The sequence below is a fragment of the Barbus barbus genome (assembly GCF_936440315.1).
Source record: "Barbus barbus genome assembly, chromosome: 8".
NCBI lineage: Eukaryota > Metazoa > Chordata > Actinopteri > Cypriniformes > Cyprinidae > Barbus > Barbus barbus.
In genome coordinates, this window is record NC_136736.1 from 26,033,474 (window position 1) to 26,051,485 (window position 18,012).

The 18,012-nt window shown below is 40.0% G+C and overlaps 1 protein-coding gene across 1 annotated transcript in view; it reads right to left on the reverse strand.

The window, feature by feature from the left end:
• LOC306873710 (protocadherin-7-like) overlaps nucleotides 1-17,623 on the reverse strand; it is a gene marked incomplete at both ends in the record, with an annotated part of 34,185 nt that extends 16,562 nt beyond the window's left edge. The window contains 2 exons of the mRNA XM_079423187.1: nucleotides 13,716-14,432; nucleotides 15,053-17,623. Of these exons, the coding sequence (XP_079279313.1) occupies nucleotides 13,716-14,432; nucleotides 15,053-17,623 (3,288 nt within the window). The remainder of the gene's footprint in view (nucleotides 1-13,715; nucleotides 14,433-15,052) is intronic.
• Between the last annotated feature and the right edge of the window lie 389 nt (nucleotides 17,624-18,012).

Here is an 18,012-nt window from a genome sequence, read left to right on the forward strand (position 1 = left end):
CATTAAATGCAAACATTAAATCACAATGCACTTTAATAAATACCAATCCTGTAGAATAACGACCAGCATAAACCATCATAAAGACACCTGACAATATTAGGCGCCACTCTTTAAAGACCAGGTTGTTGTAAACATCAATTTCACGAGTTCCTGTTCATTTTTTACTCGAGTGTGATGAATGTAAACTGGTTTGGTTTACTGTCCACAATGAAGGGGCTTGAGCCCACCCCCACCTCCCGGACGTATTTAATTATAGAAATTAAGGTGGAGTCAGGGTGGTGGAGGGATGCCAGGAGAACTATCAAAGGAGTGAGGTAAGCAGCTGTGTATATATCCTTTGTGGCATGATTAGCAGAATTAGATAACAAGCTCCTCCTGAACATCCGTTTGGAACTCAGTTATGATATCTCATGTATCTATTACATACTGTATATATACAGATGTCATAATTATTTATTATTTTTCAACATATTACTGAGAGAGAAAGAGGACAGATTACCTAAAATGATGAGGGGAACAGAATCGGGACACAACCCCAGATTCGAACCCTCATTTCTCACCACAGATCAATGTGTATGACCGCTAGCCTGCGGCTCAAACAAATGTCAAATGTTATGTGGAATATCATGCTGTATGCTTTATCAAATCCGAATATAACTGATGGCTTACAGGGCTCCTAAGGGAGATTTTTTCTTATGAAATACTAAAACTGTCACAACCAGTTTTAAGGAATGCTGATATAACCTGAGATCAGGTCAGCGATTGTGGCCTGATGGAAACAAAATTTGATACTACAAAAAACTAAAAAGGTTAGTTCACCCAAAAAAAATGAAGTTTGGTCATTATTTACTCCCCCTCATGCTGTTTTAAGCCTGTATCACTAAACCTAAAAGCTTAGAACAGAGCAAAGTGGGGGGAAAAACAGTTTATAGTCCTGCCTCTGGAAATACACAACATATGAGAAGAAAAAAATCAATCCATTTAGCAACAATAAACAACTGCAGCCCACAACTCAGCACTAACAATGTGTGTGTGTGTGTGTGTGTGTGTTTGTGCATGTTTATGTGGTTTATGAGGACACAAATTTGTATAATGACATGGTATGACAGAGGTATTACAATATGAAGGTGGTTTATGAGGACACTGCCTATGTCCCCGTAATTCAAAAGGCTTAAAAAAACATACTAAATGGTGTTTTTTTGAAAATCTAAAAATGCACAAAGTCTCCTGTGAGGGCTAAGTTTAGGTGTAGGGTTGGTGTAGGGCAATAGCACACACAGTTTGTTCAGTATAAAAACCATTACGCCTATGGAGAGTCCCCATAAACCACAAAAACCAACATGTGTGTGTGTGTGTGTGTGTGAAAGAGACAGAGAGAGAGAGAGAGAGAGAGAGAGATAATATACTTTAGAAGCAACTGAATAAAAATCTTTGGATGCTTAATTGCATGTTAATTGGAATTAAATGAAATTTAGTGTTTTTTGACCCACTTAAGTAGGGCTTAAAGGAATAGTTTACCTCAAAATGATGAATTTGCAATTTAGTACCTTTACGTTATATTAACTTTAAATGTAATATTTAATTACACATTACAAGTGCTATTTTTTGTATATTTCAGTCAACACTTAAATGTAATTATTGACAGCACACAAAAAAGATTATTAAATATATTTATGTAATTTGACTTTTAAAAGTGCACTTAAGTGCATTAAGACAATCATAAAACTGTCTCTTATGTATACTTACACACAAGTAAGGGTTAAGGCCTTAATATATTTTCAGTAAGTACAGTTTTTTTTTTTTTTTTACGTATACTATTAGGATTTAAAGAACACTACAAGTGCACATTCGCTACAGTTAAGCACACTTCTTTTTCACAAGAATGATCAGGTAAAACAGCCAGACTGTGAAGGTTTGAAGTTGACAACCATCAGTTAAAATTCTGAACCAAAACAAATGCAAATGTGAAAATTCACTTTGGCATTTCCTCTTGTTTGCTTATTTGATCATATCAGTTAATCAGGCATTTCCACTGTGCACACTGTGAAATACTGTGAATTTGTCTCCTCATAAGCTGCGTTCACACGTCAGCAAGCGCACAAACACATTCAGCAACTGCGACATCTCAGCGGGAGTTGTCTGACCGTGTCGTGCGACTGAAGCCCGAGCCACAGCTTGAACGTGTTTGTGTGTGCATAGATATCAGACATTTTCTTTCTTCCTAGCTGCTTTCCCAGCACAAACATTTTTAAAATCCCTTCTGTTGTGAGAATCCTGAAGAACTACTGTGTGAAAGTTCAAAAAAAAGCCTCTCCATCTCACGTTCTGCTTTTCGCTTAGCAAAGTGCTTCCTCTAAATTACAAAGAAAACGAAGCACTTACAGCCCACATAGTTGACAGTCTAACTGATGTTCAGCGAATCTCCCAACACGAATGCTCCACACACACACACACACACACACACACACAAAATCTGTTCTCCTTGCTGCATTTCCAAAATGTCCTTCTCAGGTCTGTCTTCTTAGATGTATTGCCCCTTTTATCCAACCAATTAGGCGTCAGCATTTCATCTCCCAGGAAACGTGTTTGTGGCTTTAATTGGCCATTTGATTTGCATCGCTTTGATTTAATTCTAACCGAGTAAAGAGTTTTATTTTCGCCCAGGCGGCTGTTGTTTCCCCCGGGGCCGATGCCACGTGTGAGTGTGTGTGCGGGTTGTGTTCATGGGTGTTTATGGGTGTTGCTGTATGTGTCCGCATCAAAAAGCAGACCGAAATGTGTGTGTGTGCGCGCGATCCAGATTGAGGAGGGTGTTGGATTTAGATTCAGGGTTAGAAAGTGTGTTGCCTCGGTTGCTTTACTTTCAAACATTTTTAGCATTCTTTGAAGCGTGGTGGGTGTTGTTCTGAACACTGTTACACTTGGGCAGTGTGAGGAAAGCATCATGCCTTATCTCTGTGGGCTTCCTGTCAACGTGTACAGGCAGGTGTAAGGGGTCACACACACACAAACACTAACGTGCACACACACACAGAGGAACAGGCCCACAGGCCCTGACTTGCCCACACACTCATTTTCCAGCAGTGGGATGAGACGGAGGGGGGCGGACGACTGCATAATGGTGTATCCAAGGAGAACGACAAGTAGTTTTTCTTCTACAAGAAAAGCGCTTTTGCAGCAGAAGCACAGAAGAGCAAAATATTATATTTATAGGGCTCCTATAGTGTGTCTCAAATGGTAAAATATTCAAATAACAAAAAAATTCAAATAAATAATAAAGTAAGAAGAGAGTACAATCTGTGGTTTTACGCATAATATTGTCACAGTAGTATATCTGACCGCTTCTAGACTATAGTTCACAACCCCATGACTCCCGGTAGTGCTGCATTCAGCCAATATTCATCCAGCCATCATCACGCTGTTCACACATGGACTGCATACAATGCCGTAAATGTGAGGAAATCAATAAAATAAGCTTATTTTATTTGATTGACACTTTCCGACTGCACATACATGAACAAATCCCACGGTTGGACATGTTTCTGTGTAAATGGGCAATTAGGAATTAGTGAGCCAATGTAGTGATCTGGTTCGCAGGCCTAACAATGTGATGAAAGGAGGACAGAAAATCTCATCTCTCTGTTTATATCTTATTCCCTTCCTGAGCTTTCTTTCAGCAAGAAAAAGTTGAGCCAAGGTATAATCCCTAATTACAGTCTTAAAATTAAGTGTGCAAGTCCAAACAGACTAAAATGCTAATTAAAGACTGTGCCCTTTATTCTTTGTTATGCATACTGATATATAGTGCATATGGAGTGTCAACGTGATCTCATTACACTAAAAAATGCAGGATAGTTTTTTTTTTAACCCAACTGCTGGGTTGAGACTGTTGGCTTGTTTATTTTCCAGTACTGGATAGTTTCTGTGTTATCCAGTCATTAGGTTAGTGCAGTGGCATAGCGGACGCAATAACCTCCCCGTACTGAGTTGCATCGTATCATGTGTCGACAACCAGATATTGTCAAAAGTATTAAATATTGGCAATATTAAAAGGATTGGGCATTGCCAATTAATGTTGTCCTGTTACATTCTTCTTATTATTAGGCCTATTATTATTATTCAATCATTCATAGTGAATCACGCAATAAAAGATTAGGCTACTAGCATACACCTCATTAAAAAGGTTTTTTAAAACAGATCTATTAATTGAAACAATGAATTATAGGCCTATAATTAAAATGATTAACACTACAGTAATCAATGCAAATTAAGAGCAGCTTTATTTCACACATGGATTTTCAAAAACAACCTGATTAACGTGAAATTAATTTTTTCTCATGTTTTTCACTATACAGGCCACAAGAGAAATATTAAGGGAATAATTTAAGCCATTATATAGCATTATCAGCATATGTTGAAGTAAATTCGTCTCTCTTCCTCTCTGAAAAAAAATGCACCATTAATGCAGTGGCAGATGCCGAAAGCGCTGTCAGTTTTTACTCTTTTTACTTTCGCTTTCTGCCTAGTAAATTGACTGAGGTTAAGATACCGGCATAAATCTTGTGCAAAGTTTGCATGTTGCTTGTGTGATATCCATTGGCTCGGCTTCATGGTTTAAAGCAGAAATATTTCCAATACTGCGATGTCTCAGCGCTGCATAATTGTTTCACATCTTCAGTGAAATATAGGTTTGTATACGTTTAATTTAATCTATAAAGTCTTTACTGTGCTGTAAATGATTTTATTTTATGCAACGCAACATACAGGAATGAGATGCCAGTCAGCTAAATGCATCAGCAACGGTCATTTTGTTTGATGGAAATGCCTTTTGTCTGATTTTATTTACTATAAAACTGAATTTAAGTTATTTTGATGTTAAAATATCAGTACTAATCTCAGTACATGAACTAATGTTCATGGGCAGGCTATCTTTTAGCTATGAGTGAAACGCGAGGCGGCGGTTCATCCAAATAAATGAAATTTGTTTTATATTTTTGTACATGGGTGTTCTTGCTTATTAATAAATGTTCACCTTTTGATTTTTACTGTTGCCTCTAGAAATTATGTGTGTGATTTCTAATTCCCAACCCATTTTAAGCCAGCAATATAGTAATTTTTAAACAATAATTGAGTTAAATATAACAACCCGACATGTTGGGTCAAACATTTAACCCAACCAGCTGGGTCAAAATAACCAGCATGTGTTCTGTACAATATTTAACCAGTGCTGGGTTGCCAAACAAACCAGAAATGTGTGTAGTATTTGCATGTAACTTGTGTTATAGCACACACAAATAATGTAGACAAAGTTGGGACAAGTTCAGTATGGACAATTTCAGAGATACAAATATTTCTGAAAATCATATATATGGATATATAATACATGGAACAAAAGTTTTAACAAAAACACATTTATTTAATAAAGTTATGTAAAGCACTGACCTAATTTGACATTATAACAGTTTAAAATTAAGAATACTTTGTAAGCATACATACAAATCAATATATACTCATTAAGTCATTGTTCAAAACTGCAAATTACATAAGTCATTTAAAAATAAAATAATAACAATGATCATTATTTAATGAGTGTCAATTAATCATTTATTTAAATTATTTATTCAAATGCACAATTCATGCAAGAATGAACAAAGCGTCTTTATGCGTGAGTCATTGAATCATTCATTTAACTGAGGAATGAAATTCAATAACTCATAAAAACAGTCCAAAATTTGTTTCTTTGACAAAAAACAAATTTTGCCATTCAGCATTTTTGAATTAATCGGACTTGTTAAAAACACTGATTCATTTATCAACAAGAAAAAAGTAACTGCCTTTGTGAGTGACTTACTGACTCCTTAATTTAACCCATTTGTTCAAAAATTCATTTGTTCAAATTATAAACATAAGTAAAAAAATCTCAATAAAATGGACAATTCTGCAATGTTTTAATCTTTCGACCTGCAATCAGTTTTTTTGTTGTTCTTTTTTAAATGTCCCGATTGTGCTTGTCCATCTAATGTCAGTCTATGGCGATTAACATTAATCTTTTAAAATAGAAGCAAAAGTATAGTAGAGTGGTCTTATGCATCATGTGCTGTATATTCCAAGTGTTCTGCGGATATACAATAAGGCGGTGTGAGCAAACTGAAATTTTACATATTATTTAACAAATATCCTAACTTGATTGTTGGTCTCCGTGCATGACTGTGTGTTCCTGAGACACTATTATTGCTCACGAGTTGTAAAAAAAATCAAGATTAATAAAAATGTGACATAAAAAAACAACACATAGAAATCCCCCAAAGAATATTTGTGAACTTTCTTCACTGAGTTGAATCTTTTTATCTGACTCCAGACCAGAGCTTCGGTTGTCATGTCAGTCAAAATGTCAGCTGAAAGATGAACGTGATACAACAAGCAGTGTCGGCCCAGATCCGGCCCACATCTGGCCCGCATGGATTTCACATGGGCCAGATGTGGGCCGGATCTGGGCCAACACTATGTTGCTGTCTGGGTTCCTGTTGCAACGAGCACAGCAGATATATCTACCTCAGAGAAAAATTTATCAATGTGTTTGTATATTATATATGTATTTCATGTTGTGTTTTTATTAATCTTAATTGTTCACAACTTGTGTACTTTTCCAGGTTGAGTTAGACTGAACTACTTGGCTAATAGAGTCTCATGAACATAGAAGCATTCATGCATAGAGACCAACAGTCAGGTCAGGATATTCTGCAAATAATATGTTCAGTTTGTTTCTCACCAGACCCTATCATATATACCCAGAACGCTTTGAATATATGTCACGTGGGACCACTCTGTTATACTTTTGCATGTTTTTTTTTTAAAGCTTGATGTTAATCGCCATACTGCCATTATATGAAGAAGCACGTGTGGGACATTTAAAAAAAAAAAAGCTTTTCATGTTCCAAAAAAGGAAGAAGGTCACGGCATTAGAACAAGAAAAAAGGTAAATAAATGATGTAATCATTTTTATTTTTTTCGGTGAACTATCCCTTACTACAAATTGTTCACCTGAGTTGTTCTTTACTTATACTCATGCCGTTCCACAGACACTATGTATGACATGTATGCCATACAGGTTTGGAATCACATTAGGATAAAAAAAAAAAATGACAGAATTTTGGGGTAAATGTTTTGAGTAAACTATTATTGTAATTGATACTTGTCTCTGATATTTCACCTGTTAATAGTTTTGATATGATTCTGCCCCCCACCCTCCCCCTATTTTACAGGAGCACTTTTGTGATGCTGTAAGTGGGAGTGGATTTCTTCCTTGGAAATATACATTACTCACAGAGTACATTTGAACACCATACGAGTTTAAATGTACTCTGTAAGTAATGTATATATTTCACACTTTCGAAAGAGTTATTTTAACTCCACAATGGAGGGAGTCATTTATACATTTCAGGAGTGTTAAATTTGACTCAAATTTAGTTAAATGTACACTGGCTTTTTTGCTGTACATATACACACACACACAGTAATATCTTAATGTGCCATACATATCTGCTCTCTCTCTCTTTTTCTGGTTTTTATTTATTACCTATTATATATTTGTTATCTTTTATTTATTTTATTACTCAGGGGTATGTATGCATGCATCTCTCTCTCTCTTTCTCTGACAGGCAGTGACAGAAGCAGCCTGGGGTGTTTGAATAAAAGATGAATACTCAGACTGGTTCATGACACTGGGGTAACCCTGAACTGTAACTGTAGAACCACAGAGCTACAGTCAGACCACAACAAAAGGATCACCCCTCGAGAACCTTCAGTACGGGGATCCAGGGACTCGGAGAGCCGGGTTAATGCCGGCTCAAATATGAATACAATTCAGTAAGAGCTGAATAGTAAATGACACTGGGACTCTAAATGCTTGAGCTTTTCCACTCAATGCCAGCAGTGTGCTGAAGACACAATACATAGCGCTAACAAAGAGGTGTGTTATTGTGTGGATTTGTTTGTTTAATTGCCTACTATGGGTGTGTGTTTAGTTTGTGTGTATGTGTGAGTGTGTGTGTGTGTTTAATTGTAAGAATACGTATTTGTGTGTTAGTTTGTATGGAATTGATGCCTTTAGAGTACTGCCAACACAGGAATATCTCTAATAATAGCCATCAAACATTTGGCCAGATGATATTTTGGCTGCAGAGCTAGGGTATGGTGCATCATCGAAAGATTATGAAGAATAATTCTGATCCCAGCATATCCATTAGCATCTTTTTCAGTATTCATCTAGTCAACAAAATTACCAACAAAAATGTTTGTTGACAAAGTTTTTTTTTTTTTTTTTTTTTTTTATTTAATCAACAAAGGGCTGAAAACTCAAATAAATTGACTTAAAACTGTTGCCGAAATATGATGAGAATTCAGCTACACTGCAAGATATTAATGTAAAAGCAATGTTTTTGAAATAAGAAAAACATAAGAAAATAATTTATTTAAATAATCCAATCATTGTACACTGGGGATTGACCCGCATGAGCTGGAAGAACTGAATACCGGTAAACTGAACCACTTAGCAGATGGATTAACATGTTCACTCAAATGCATCCTATATATAAGTATATGAGATTAGTTTGCAAAATCCACAACATATATGTAATATTACAACTTACTTTTACAGATGATGAAGTGACTGCATAAATCACTGGGAATTAAGTTATGTGCTACTAAAAGTTTGACTGAATATGCTGTTCCAAATTCAATGCAGTACATATTGTGTAAAAAATATGTAAATCCCCCCAAAAAAAGCCCAAAAAAAGGACAATAACTATAATGATAAAGATATAGTTTTAAAAATCATTCAAAACTACAATAGAAGAGTTCACACAACATCTATAATGATAACGGCATGGAGGAACAATATCAATGGAATCACTTTTTAGATTTTTTTTCTCTAGCTGATGAACAATAAAACATAGATAGCCAATCAGAATCCATCCAACATTTAAAGGGGCAGACGACACAACTGCAGAACAAGCTCATAATAAACAGAACTTTTATCATGACTTGTGAACACTAACATAGTTTTTGTTATAGTTATCATTTTTGGTGTGAACAGGCCTTAACTGTAAAGCAGGATGAATTCATAAGATAGTCATCAACACAATATAATAAACTAAAATGTTATGTTGCTGACTAAAATTATATGCAATTTAAGTATAATAAATGAATCAAGTGAAACTGATGGAAATTATGAAGTACTGATTAGATTTAATTACATGTTGAAGACATTTTTGTCAAAGACAAAAACTAAAACAAACATGGCCTAGATCTTGTGCTAGAAACTGATGTAAGCGGATGGGAACTTTTCATCTCCTCATGCACCTTTGCTTCTCAGCTTAATGTGTGTGTGTTTTCTTGGTTCTGTTGCTGCTTGTCTGGGAGGATATGGGTAAGGAATACCCTGAATTCCTGTCGTGTCTCATTTTGAGGTTGAAATAGTCAGGAGAGCAGGTCTGTGCGTTACAAAACTGTGACAGCCTTGATTTCTGACTCATTTCAGATTTATACAATGTGGCAAACAAAGCCTTAATGGACACTGAAGGAAGATATTTGAACAAAATTGTGTTTTGCCAGCATTTGTTTCTATGTGACCTACTTGAAAGAAATTACATTTTCAGTTTTACTTTTCAGAATTACAATTTGGTTCCTGAAAAGGTAAGCTAATTGTAAAGCTTTATTTATATAGTCCATAGAGCTTTATTTGGTATTAAAAAGTCAACATGAAATCCCAAATAACCCTATTTACTTTCTAAATGCACATTTGCTGAATGATTCAATGTTTCACGTTATTCAAAAGAAAGAATTGACTGAAATTACTTTTCATTTTATGCTAACATCAAAAAGGAGGCTATTGAATAATGTTAACCAATAGTCAAACAGGATTTTATGCATTATCTCAGCAAATTTGCATTTGGGTTGACTGTGTTCTGGTATAAAACATTCCCTTTTTTCACGATGCAATTGATTCCCCTACATTGTTTCTTGCTGAATATCTTGTTTCAATTGAATATGTCACATTAAGGAAGTAAAATGGGTTGGCGACCGGCAATTCACACTGATTTTCGGGTCTCTGCATGAACAGCTTTTCAATAAATCAAAAAGTGTCTCAATATTTGGAACCTTGGAAATATAACAAAGAACATATAAGATTGTGTATACATGGCTGCTTTACATATATACACTATGTCCTCCATTCTCAATTATCATCCAGAATATGGATAAATAACGAGTTAACTTTGCACTAATGGCTGTTGTTGCAAAGATATGTGGTGGTCACATGAGAACACCTCCCATCTGGTCATGGCCATCAGTGTTACTAACCTAATGTGTCATCTATAAATTATTAACCTCTCATTTTTCAGTACGTTACACTTGGCCACTGAAAAGCATCCTCTGTCATTTTTATTGCCTTGCGCTTCCCAGATGTCCAACACAATTTTATGAGAAGTACACAGTACTGAGCTTATTTACTGCAAGTGTACATGCATTTGCAGTAAATGACTTTTAATTGAGAGGCTGACATAAAATGTGATCAGAAAGACAATCAGAAAACATAACGATGCAGAAACAGAGAAAGAATCATTCTTTTACGTGTGTGTCTAAATGGGGACTTCTAATTGCCTTATATTAGAATATTTATACTAATCACTCCATTCTAAACTTAACTTTTGGCAGTTTTAGAGGTGAATTAAAACATCATTTAGTCTCCTAATGGATCATTTTTCCTTTTAAGGATGTCCCCAAAATTTGATTTTTTTTTTCCTTCTTCAGATTTAGCAAAAACTTCTAGACATTTTTCAACAATTTCCCCCAATAACATTACTAGGTCAAACACACATACACATACTTCCACCATCATTCTCAATCCTTTATAACCATTACAGTGCACGTCCATGTAAAAGCTTTCATAATGCTTTCCCAATGAAAATCAATACAGCCCTACAAAAGTGAGGTGAGCATTAGAAGTCTCCCCTCATTTCTCTCTATCTCTCTCTCTCTGTATCCCTCCATGTGTCTCCCACTGTCTCCTGGCCCCTCCATCACTGGTCTCCTCCATTAATTTATAATATCTATCTCTGGAGTCGGTCCTCACTAGCATACGCATGGCCACCGTGAGCATGCAAGTGTGAGTGTCAAGTATATCGACTATCCATCTGACCTGTTGCCTGATCCCGAGCATGTGTGTTGAGTTACACAGGCTCACCTACTGCCCACCTGTCTGACCATTAACTCTGCACACCCGATCTGCGCATCTGCTGGTGTGTGTCAGCGCTCGCAACATTAACAAGCCTAGTATATTGATTGCCGCTCTGTCAATTCAAATGATAGGAACGTGGGCTGCCGTGGGGACAGAATGCAGCTGGTCGATAGGTGTTGGCGTGAGTGGGCGGATGGGGGAAGGGCTTTAGAAAAAGTGTGCTGCTGCAAAGAGGGAGTTTGGAGTTACACTTAGAAACATGCTGAGTTGTGCATTTATAGAAGATAGGATAGATGCGCGATAGAGAGAGAGAGACAGATATAGGTCAAAAGGATTTCCATTTTCATCGGCATTCAATTCCGATAGTGCCGTTTATGTATGCGTCCGCGGCACGGGCCTGTTTGCAAATTCAGACAGCGGTAGGGTATTGGCTTGCCATCACGCTATACCGTCCCATCGTGGAAGCCAAACGCACACATACGCGCACCGTCTACACCAAGCTCGAGTTAGGCTAGGTCACAAAGCTCCGCAGTAGAGGAGTTAATTACAGTGTGATCAATAATTGATTAAACCGTTAGAGTGAGTCCAACAAACTCACCAGTAAGCATTAACGCACTCTCATCCCAAACTCTTGGCTGAGTATGAACGCACACGCAGAAGCACACAAATAAACATCCAAATTCTCTATTAAGCATTTTCAGTGGGAAAAAAAAATGTCAGAAGATTAAGAGGATTGACTCGGTATTGGATTAACCCACCCACTGTGGTCAGGATCACACCAGCGTGTATGGATTGATTAGGTCCTGCAAGGCGCACATCTCCCTAACGACTGCATCAGCTGTTTTTTAGGCTCTGGGTAAAGAGACTTACAATCCGACTGTCAGTCATGCTAAAAAGACCAAAAATGACAAGTCATTTAGTACTCAATATCTCGTGTGTAGACCTCGGCGGATTTGGTTTAAGCTCCCAACACCTGTCAGAAAATGTAATGCGATCCCAGTGTTCAATTTAACCATGTCTCTCTATAGTATGAGGCCACCCTTTGGTTCAGGCTTAGTCCAAAGCGCCTGTCAAAGGGTGCACAGGTAATCTTTTTTTAATGCTTCCGTTAAGTGCTAAGCTAGCAGTTTGGATATGCTGCATTAAATCTATGACCTGGATAAAAGTGTAAAGATGACAGATTAAGTCAAAAAAGACAACTCTGCAAGCCTGCTCGGTTTCTCTCTCAAGCATTTCATGCATATGCTGTCAAACACACTGGCCAGTTCCGCTCAAAGAAGGTAGACATATATTCCGCTCTATATTTAACACTTCCAAACATGTCTCAGAAAATGAAAGAACAAGGAAAGGAGTGGAAAGAATGTCAAAGACAGGAAAATAAGGCGAGTATGATGGAGAGAATGATAGAAAGCAAGAGAGAAAGAGAGAGACTGAGCAAGTGGAAAGAGATCTATGGTGGAGTGAAAGAAAATGGGTTACATTTCTCCTCTCTTCAGCAGTCTATTTTCAGTAGCTACTCCTGGAAAGGAGAGCAGGCAGTTAGCACCATATAACCTTAACCACTCCACATGCAGTAACACAACAACAGTACAGGCTGACTGCAGTAGTTGTCACATTTGTGCTTGTCTACAACTAGTTTTGCTTTTTCTTTAGTTCTTGATGGGATGGAATTTCACTAATAGCAGATCAGCTTGAATTCACCTCGGAACTACAAAATAACCCAAAAGCCTTTGAAAAGATATGGGCAAAATATTGCCCCTAACCACATAAAATGATGTGTTATATATCCAGTGAAGCCCGTTTCCACCTCTAAAATGTAATTGTGACTTTACATCACATAATTATTACTTCTCGTTATTTCAATCTCCCTTTCATGCAATTATATCTCACAGTGTGGCTTTATATCTCATAGTTGAGATTTTTTAATATCACTATTGCAACTTTATATGTTAGAAATGTGACTATATTTCACAGTGTGACTTGGCATAATGCCCTACTGTACAGTCTGACTATATTTCACAGTTGTTACGTTATATGCCACAGTTGTGATTTTTGTCTCACAGTGTGAATATATATCACAGGTTGATTTATTTTAAACATTATATTACACTTTTTTTCCCTCCAAGGTGGAAACTGGCTTCCATATACACCAGCTTATTTCTTAGAAAATCTAATTAAAGTGTACTCAAAGAAACAAAGAAAATGTGTGGGGTAATCCAATGGCTATCAGCGTTTTCTATATTAACACAAGAATATCCCTCAGGACTGACTGAATGTAGGTTAATTTTGGAATCCAAATCTAGTTCAAGCTTGAAGCTTTTTTCCTGACAAGCTTTGTAACGTTTTGGGTAAACGTTACTCCTTCCTGGTCAAAATGATCCCGAACTAGTACAATTCTAAGACACTTGATGAACATGGCCTGCTTGTACTTGTTGAAGGTGCAGTGGTGAAACTGATTCATAGATCTTTATGTTCTTACCTGTTTGCTGTACTTGACAGTTTGGCAGCCGTAATCGGAGCACTGGTCTGAGCTGAGTGACATGGCATCTGCATTACTGGTGCCGTTGCCAGTGAAGGTGTTAGTGGGGGGCAGTTCCTGCACAGCTTGGTGCTTCTTGCCTTCCACGGGTGGTGAGTTGGGCTGAAGATGCACTGCAGGCAAAGGTGAGCTGGACTTGTAGTGGCGGGCCAGATCTGGACTTGATTGGTGATGTCTTGAGCCTAGTCTTGGACTGCTTGGGTCTCCGTTAGCTGCTGCACAATAACGTGCTGCAATCCTCTCGCTGGCACTGCTGGCGTCTTCATCTTCCTCTTCTTCATCGCCTCCCCCGCGTCTGCAGCCATTCACCGTCATAATTCCACTGTATAAAGAACGCTCAGATTTGGCAGTACCGTTATTACGCTTGTCTCTGCGTGGTTTGCGCCCACGTTCATTTTGGGAGCCCTGGGCTTGTAGAGGGGGAGGTTGTGGACTGAAAAAGTCCTCTTCTGGCTCCTTCTTCCCAGCCTCGTAGCCATTCTTACCCTGTGCCCCACACTGTCGTGCTGTCACAACCAAAAGGATCACCAGAATAACGGCAGCAGCACCAGCCAGGACACCGATGGCAACGCTCAGGCGTTGTTTACCCAAAGCTCTCTCGCTGTCTGGGTCACCTGCAATATCCATATAGAGGGGGACTGCAAGACTGCGGGCCACCTGAGTGAGAGGGACATACAGAGAGTGAGAGAGAGAGAGCAAAAATGGAAAGTCATAAATGGTGTGTCTGCCCTTTGATAACTGCATCCTCATTTTACAGCTCTGTCTGCTGAACCACACACACGCACACACACATTCATCCCCACTGCAAGGCCCAGACTTCTCAATTATCATGTCAAGGCTTGGATATTCAATCATAGTTATTCTGCGCAGGCAAGTGTGACTGTGTATGTGTATGCGAGCGTGTTTGTGTATCTTTCATCTTTGCATCTGTACGTGTTTCCTTCTATCCAATGTCCAATGTGGGTCAACAGCAATTTGATGCATGAATATTTATAAACAGCAATATATATAAAAAAAAGTGCTATTTCGTGCTAGGATTTCCTAGTTTTGCAAAGTTATGAGTAAGTTTCTGACAAGTACTTCACTTCTCTGCTCCATCCTCTAATGTCAAATAAAATGACTATTCAATTTCAACCCTTGTCACTTTAATTGTTCCTATTTGGTTATGTTTTACACTGGCTCTTTGTCCAACAGCACAAACTGTTATTCTTTCTCTATATTGAATTACCCTTTGTTTGTGTTTATTTGAACAGCAATGTTGCACTGATGTGTCTCACCTGTGCATCCACCAGCGTAGCATTGGCCAAGCTCTCGTTGATGAAGACATGCACCAGTGCTGTGGCACAAAGGGAAGGCACGCCACTGTCATTGACCCGGACCACCAAGCGGTGCAGACCTCTGTGTCTTCTCTCCAGGGGCTCTGCCAAGGTTATGACCCCACTACTCGAGCCAATCTCAAACAGACGAAAAGGGTTTCCGCCTACCAGAGCGTAGCGGAGATCAGCATTAGACCCTGTGTCGCTATCGGAGGCTGAGACTGTGCGGACTACAGTCCGAGCCCCGCTAGCGGGTGGCAGGAGGGTGTATGATTCATTAGCGGGTGATGTGATGGATGGCGCGTTGTCATTTTCATCAGTGACAAACAGGGAGACGGTGGCGGTGGCAGATCGTGACGGTTCTCCACCATCAACAGCACGCACGCGGAATGAGTATGTGCTACGTCGTTCACGGTCAAAGGATGCAGAGGAGAAAATGGTTCCAGTGTTATTTTCAATGGAGAAAACTTCTTGCTTCCCCTCTTTGCCCTCCTCTCCACCTTCCTCTTCATCGTGCTCAACAAAAAGACTCAACTCTGCATTTTCACCTTCATCTGCATCAGTAACAGTCACCATGCCGACTGGGCTATTGGTGAGCAGGTTCTCTTTGACGTAGAATGTGAAGACTTCCTGGACAAATTTGGGGGCATTATCGTTCCTATCTGTGACCTGGACTACGACAGTAGCAGAGCCCTGCAGAGATGGGGTGCCTTTATCTCGAGCTATCACACGAAATTCATAGCGTTCCCTTTGCTCTCTATCTAGTACCCCAGTGGCACGAATATCACCATTATCGGCATCAATGTAAAAAGCTCCATTAACAGATGGGTCCAGTGAGTATGCGATCTCTGCATTCTTACCACTGTCTGCATCAGAAGCCACTACTGTGACCACTCGTTCTCCTGGGGCATTATTCTCTGCAAAATGCACTTCCACTAAGCTCTGGGCAAAAGTGGGAGCATGGTCATTGATGTCCACCACACGTACCATAAGGGAACTATTACTAGAGAGACTTGGGCTACCGGAGTCCACCGCTACGATAGTGACACTATACTCACGAGTAGCTTCGTAATCCAAAAGGGCTGAGGTGTGGAGAAAATATTTCTTTTTGTTTCGTTCAAAGGCATCGTCCGTGGCTGGTGGAGGTGCTAGGGCTGTCTCACCCGCTGGTTTCAATGTAAATGGCACATCCCCAACCACAGTGCAGGTAACCGCACCATTCTCTCCTTGGTCGCGGTCTGACACCTGCACTAATGCTACTGGAGTGTCCACCAGCACGTTCTCAGGAACCATTGCAGCGCCATCCCGAACAAGGATTCGTCCAATTTTTCGAATTTCCACTATGGGTACGTTGTCATTTTCATCCCTTACGTTTAGAACGACTGTAATGCGGTCAATGCGAGGTGGTTGGCCGCGGTCACGAGCTGTGATGGTGAAGCGTAGCTGCGAGACTTCCTCGCGGTCTATGCGATGCAGAACGCTCAGCCAACCTGATGCTTCATCCAACCTCAGGAGGCGCCTCACTGATTCCGTCGCTGCTCCAAACACATACTCAACCTGCCCGTTCACTCCAACGTCACGGTCTGTGGCGCGCACCTGCAGGACAGGTGTGCCAGGTGGGGCGTTTTCTGCCATTTCTGCTTCATACACGGCTCTCTCAAAGCGTGGACTGTTGTCGTTGACGTCTGTGATGGACACACGTAACATAGCTTGTGAGGAGCGGGGAGGGTTGCCACCATCACGAACCCGTAGCACGAGTTCATAAGAATCCCGTGCTTCACGGTCCAGAGGCCCTTTCACGATCAGCTGGGGCTGTTTCTGTCCTTCAGGTGTGTCGGCAACTTGCAGTTCAAACACGCTGCTCCTGCTGGCAGGTCCCGCCCCTGTTTCTGACCCTCTCCTTCGGTCACCACCGTTCCCATTGGTCGGTCCGTTCGCGGGCCGCCGCAAAGATGCCCCCCCATCTCTACTGTCTTGGATAAGCTCATAGCGATCAATGCCATTGCGACCAAAATCACGGTCTGTGGCTGTGGGAAGAAGATAGAGAGTGCCGATTGGGCGATTCTCCTCAACAGACAGCGTGAGTACTGGTGAAGGGAAAGAGGGGGTGTTGTCATTGATGTCTGTGACTACAATACGGCCATCAAACAGATCCACCCAACTCTGTAGGGGACCTATGACTGACACCTCAAAGTTCAAAAAACACTCGTTCTCATCAAATATCATCTGACACTGCGGCAGCTTCTCTCTGTCAATCCTCTTGCTGCCTGTAGTAAGCTCTCCAGTGACATTGTCAATTTTGAAGTATTCTGAGCCAGATTCCAAAGCGAAAGTGACATCACCAGTCCCGATCCCAGAGGTGGACAGCCCCAGGTCTGAAGCCACGTTCCCAATATGCACATCGGCCGGCCCTTCTTCTGCCACGCGGTAGTGCAGCACTGAATTGGCGCGCGGGAGCTGAGTCAGCAGCTGCAGGATAAGCACGAGGTAGCAGCGCGCGGAGTGCACTGCGCCAACGCTCCTGCTCCCCATGACTCTCTCTCTCTCTTCCTCTCTCTCTTCTTCACTCTCTATCTGCAGCTTCCTCTGGTCCAAGGCAGACTCGCCACCGATTAATCTCTATAAACGCTTCCCTCGGCAAAATCTTATTTTCTCCTGCAGTCTTTTAGTTCCCCGGTCACGATTTCAACACGATAAAATAAAACATCCACTTTGCGAAGAGCTCGGCATAGGCGATAAGTCTTTACAGCTCTTTCACGGACAAGAATGTTCCTTTGTGCCTTTTAGGAGTAAACGGGAGTCAGATTTGAGCAGTTTAAATGACTTTGTCCGGCTCATTGAGATGCTGCGGAGCGCGGGCTCCTCTCGCGCTTTCACTGTTTTAAACTGCAATGCAGTAGAACACAAAAGAGATCTGTCTG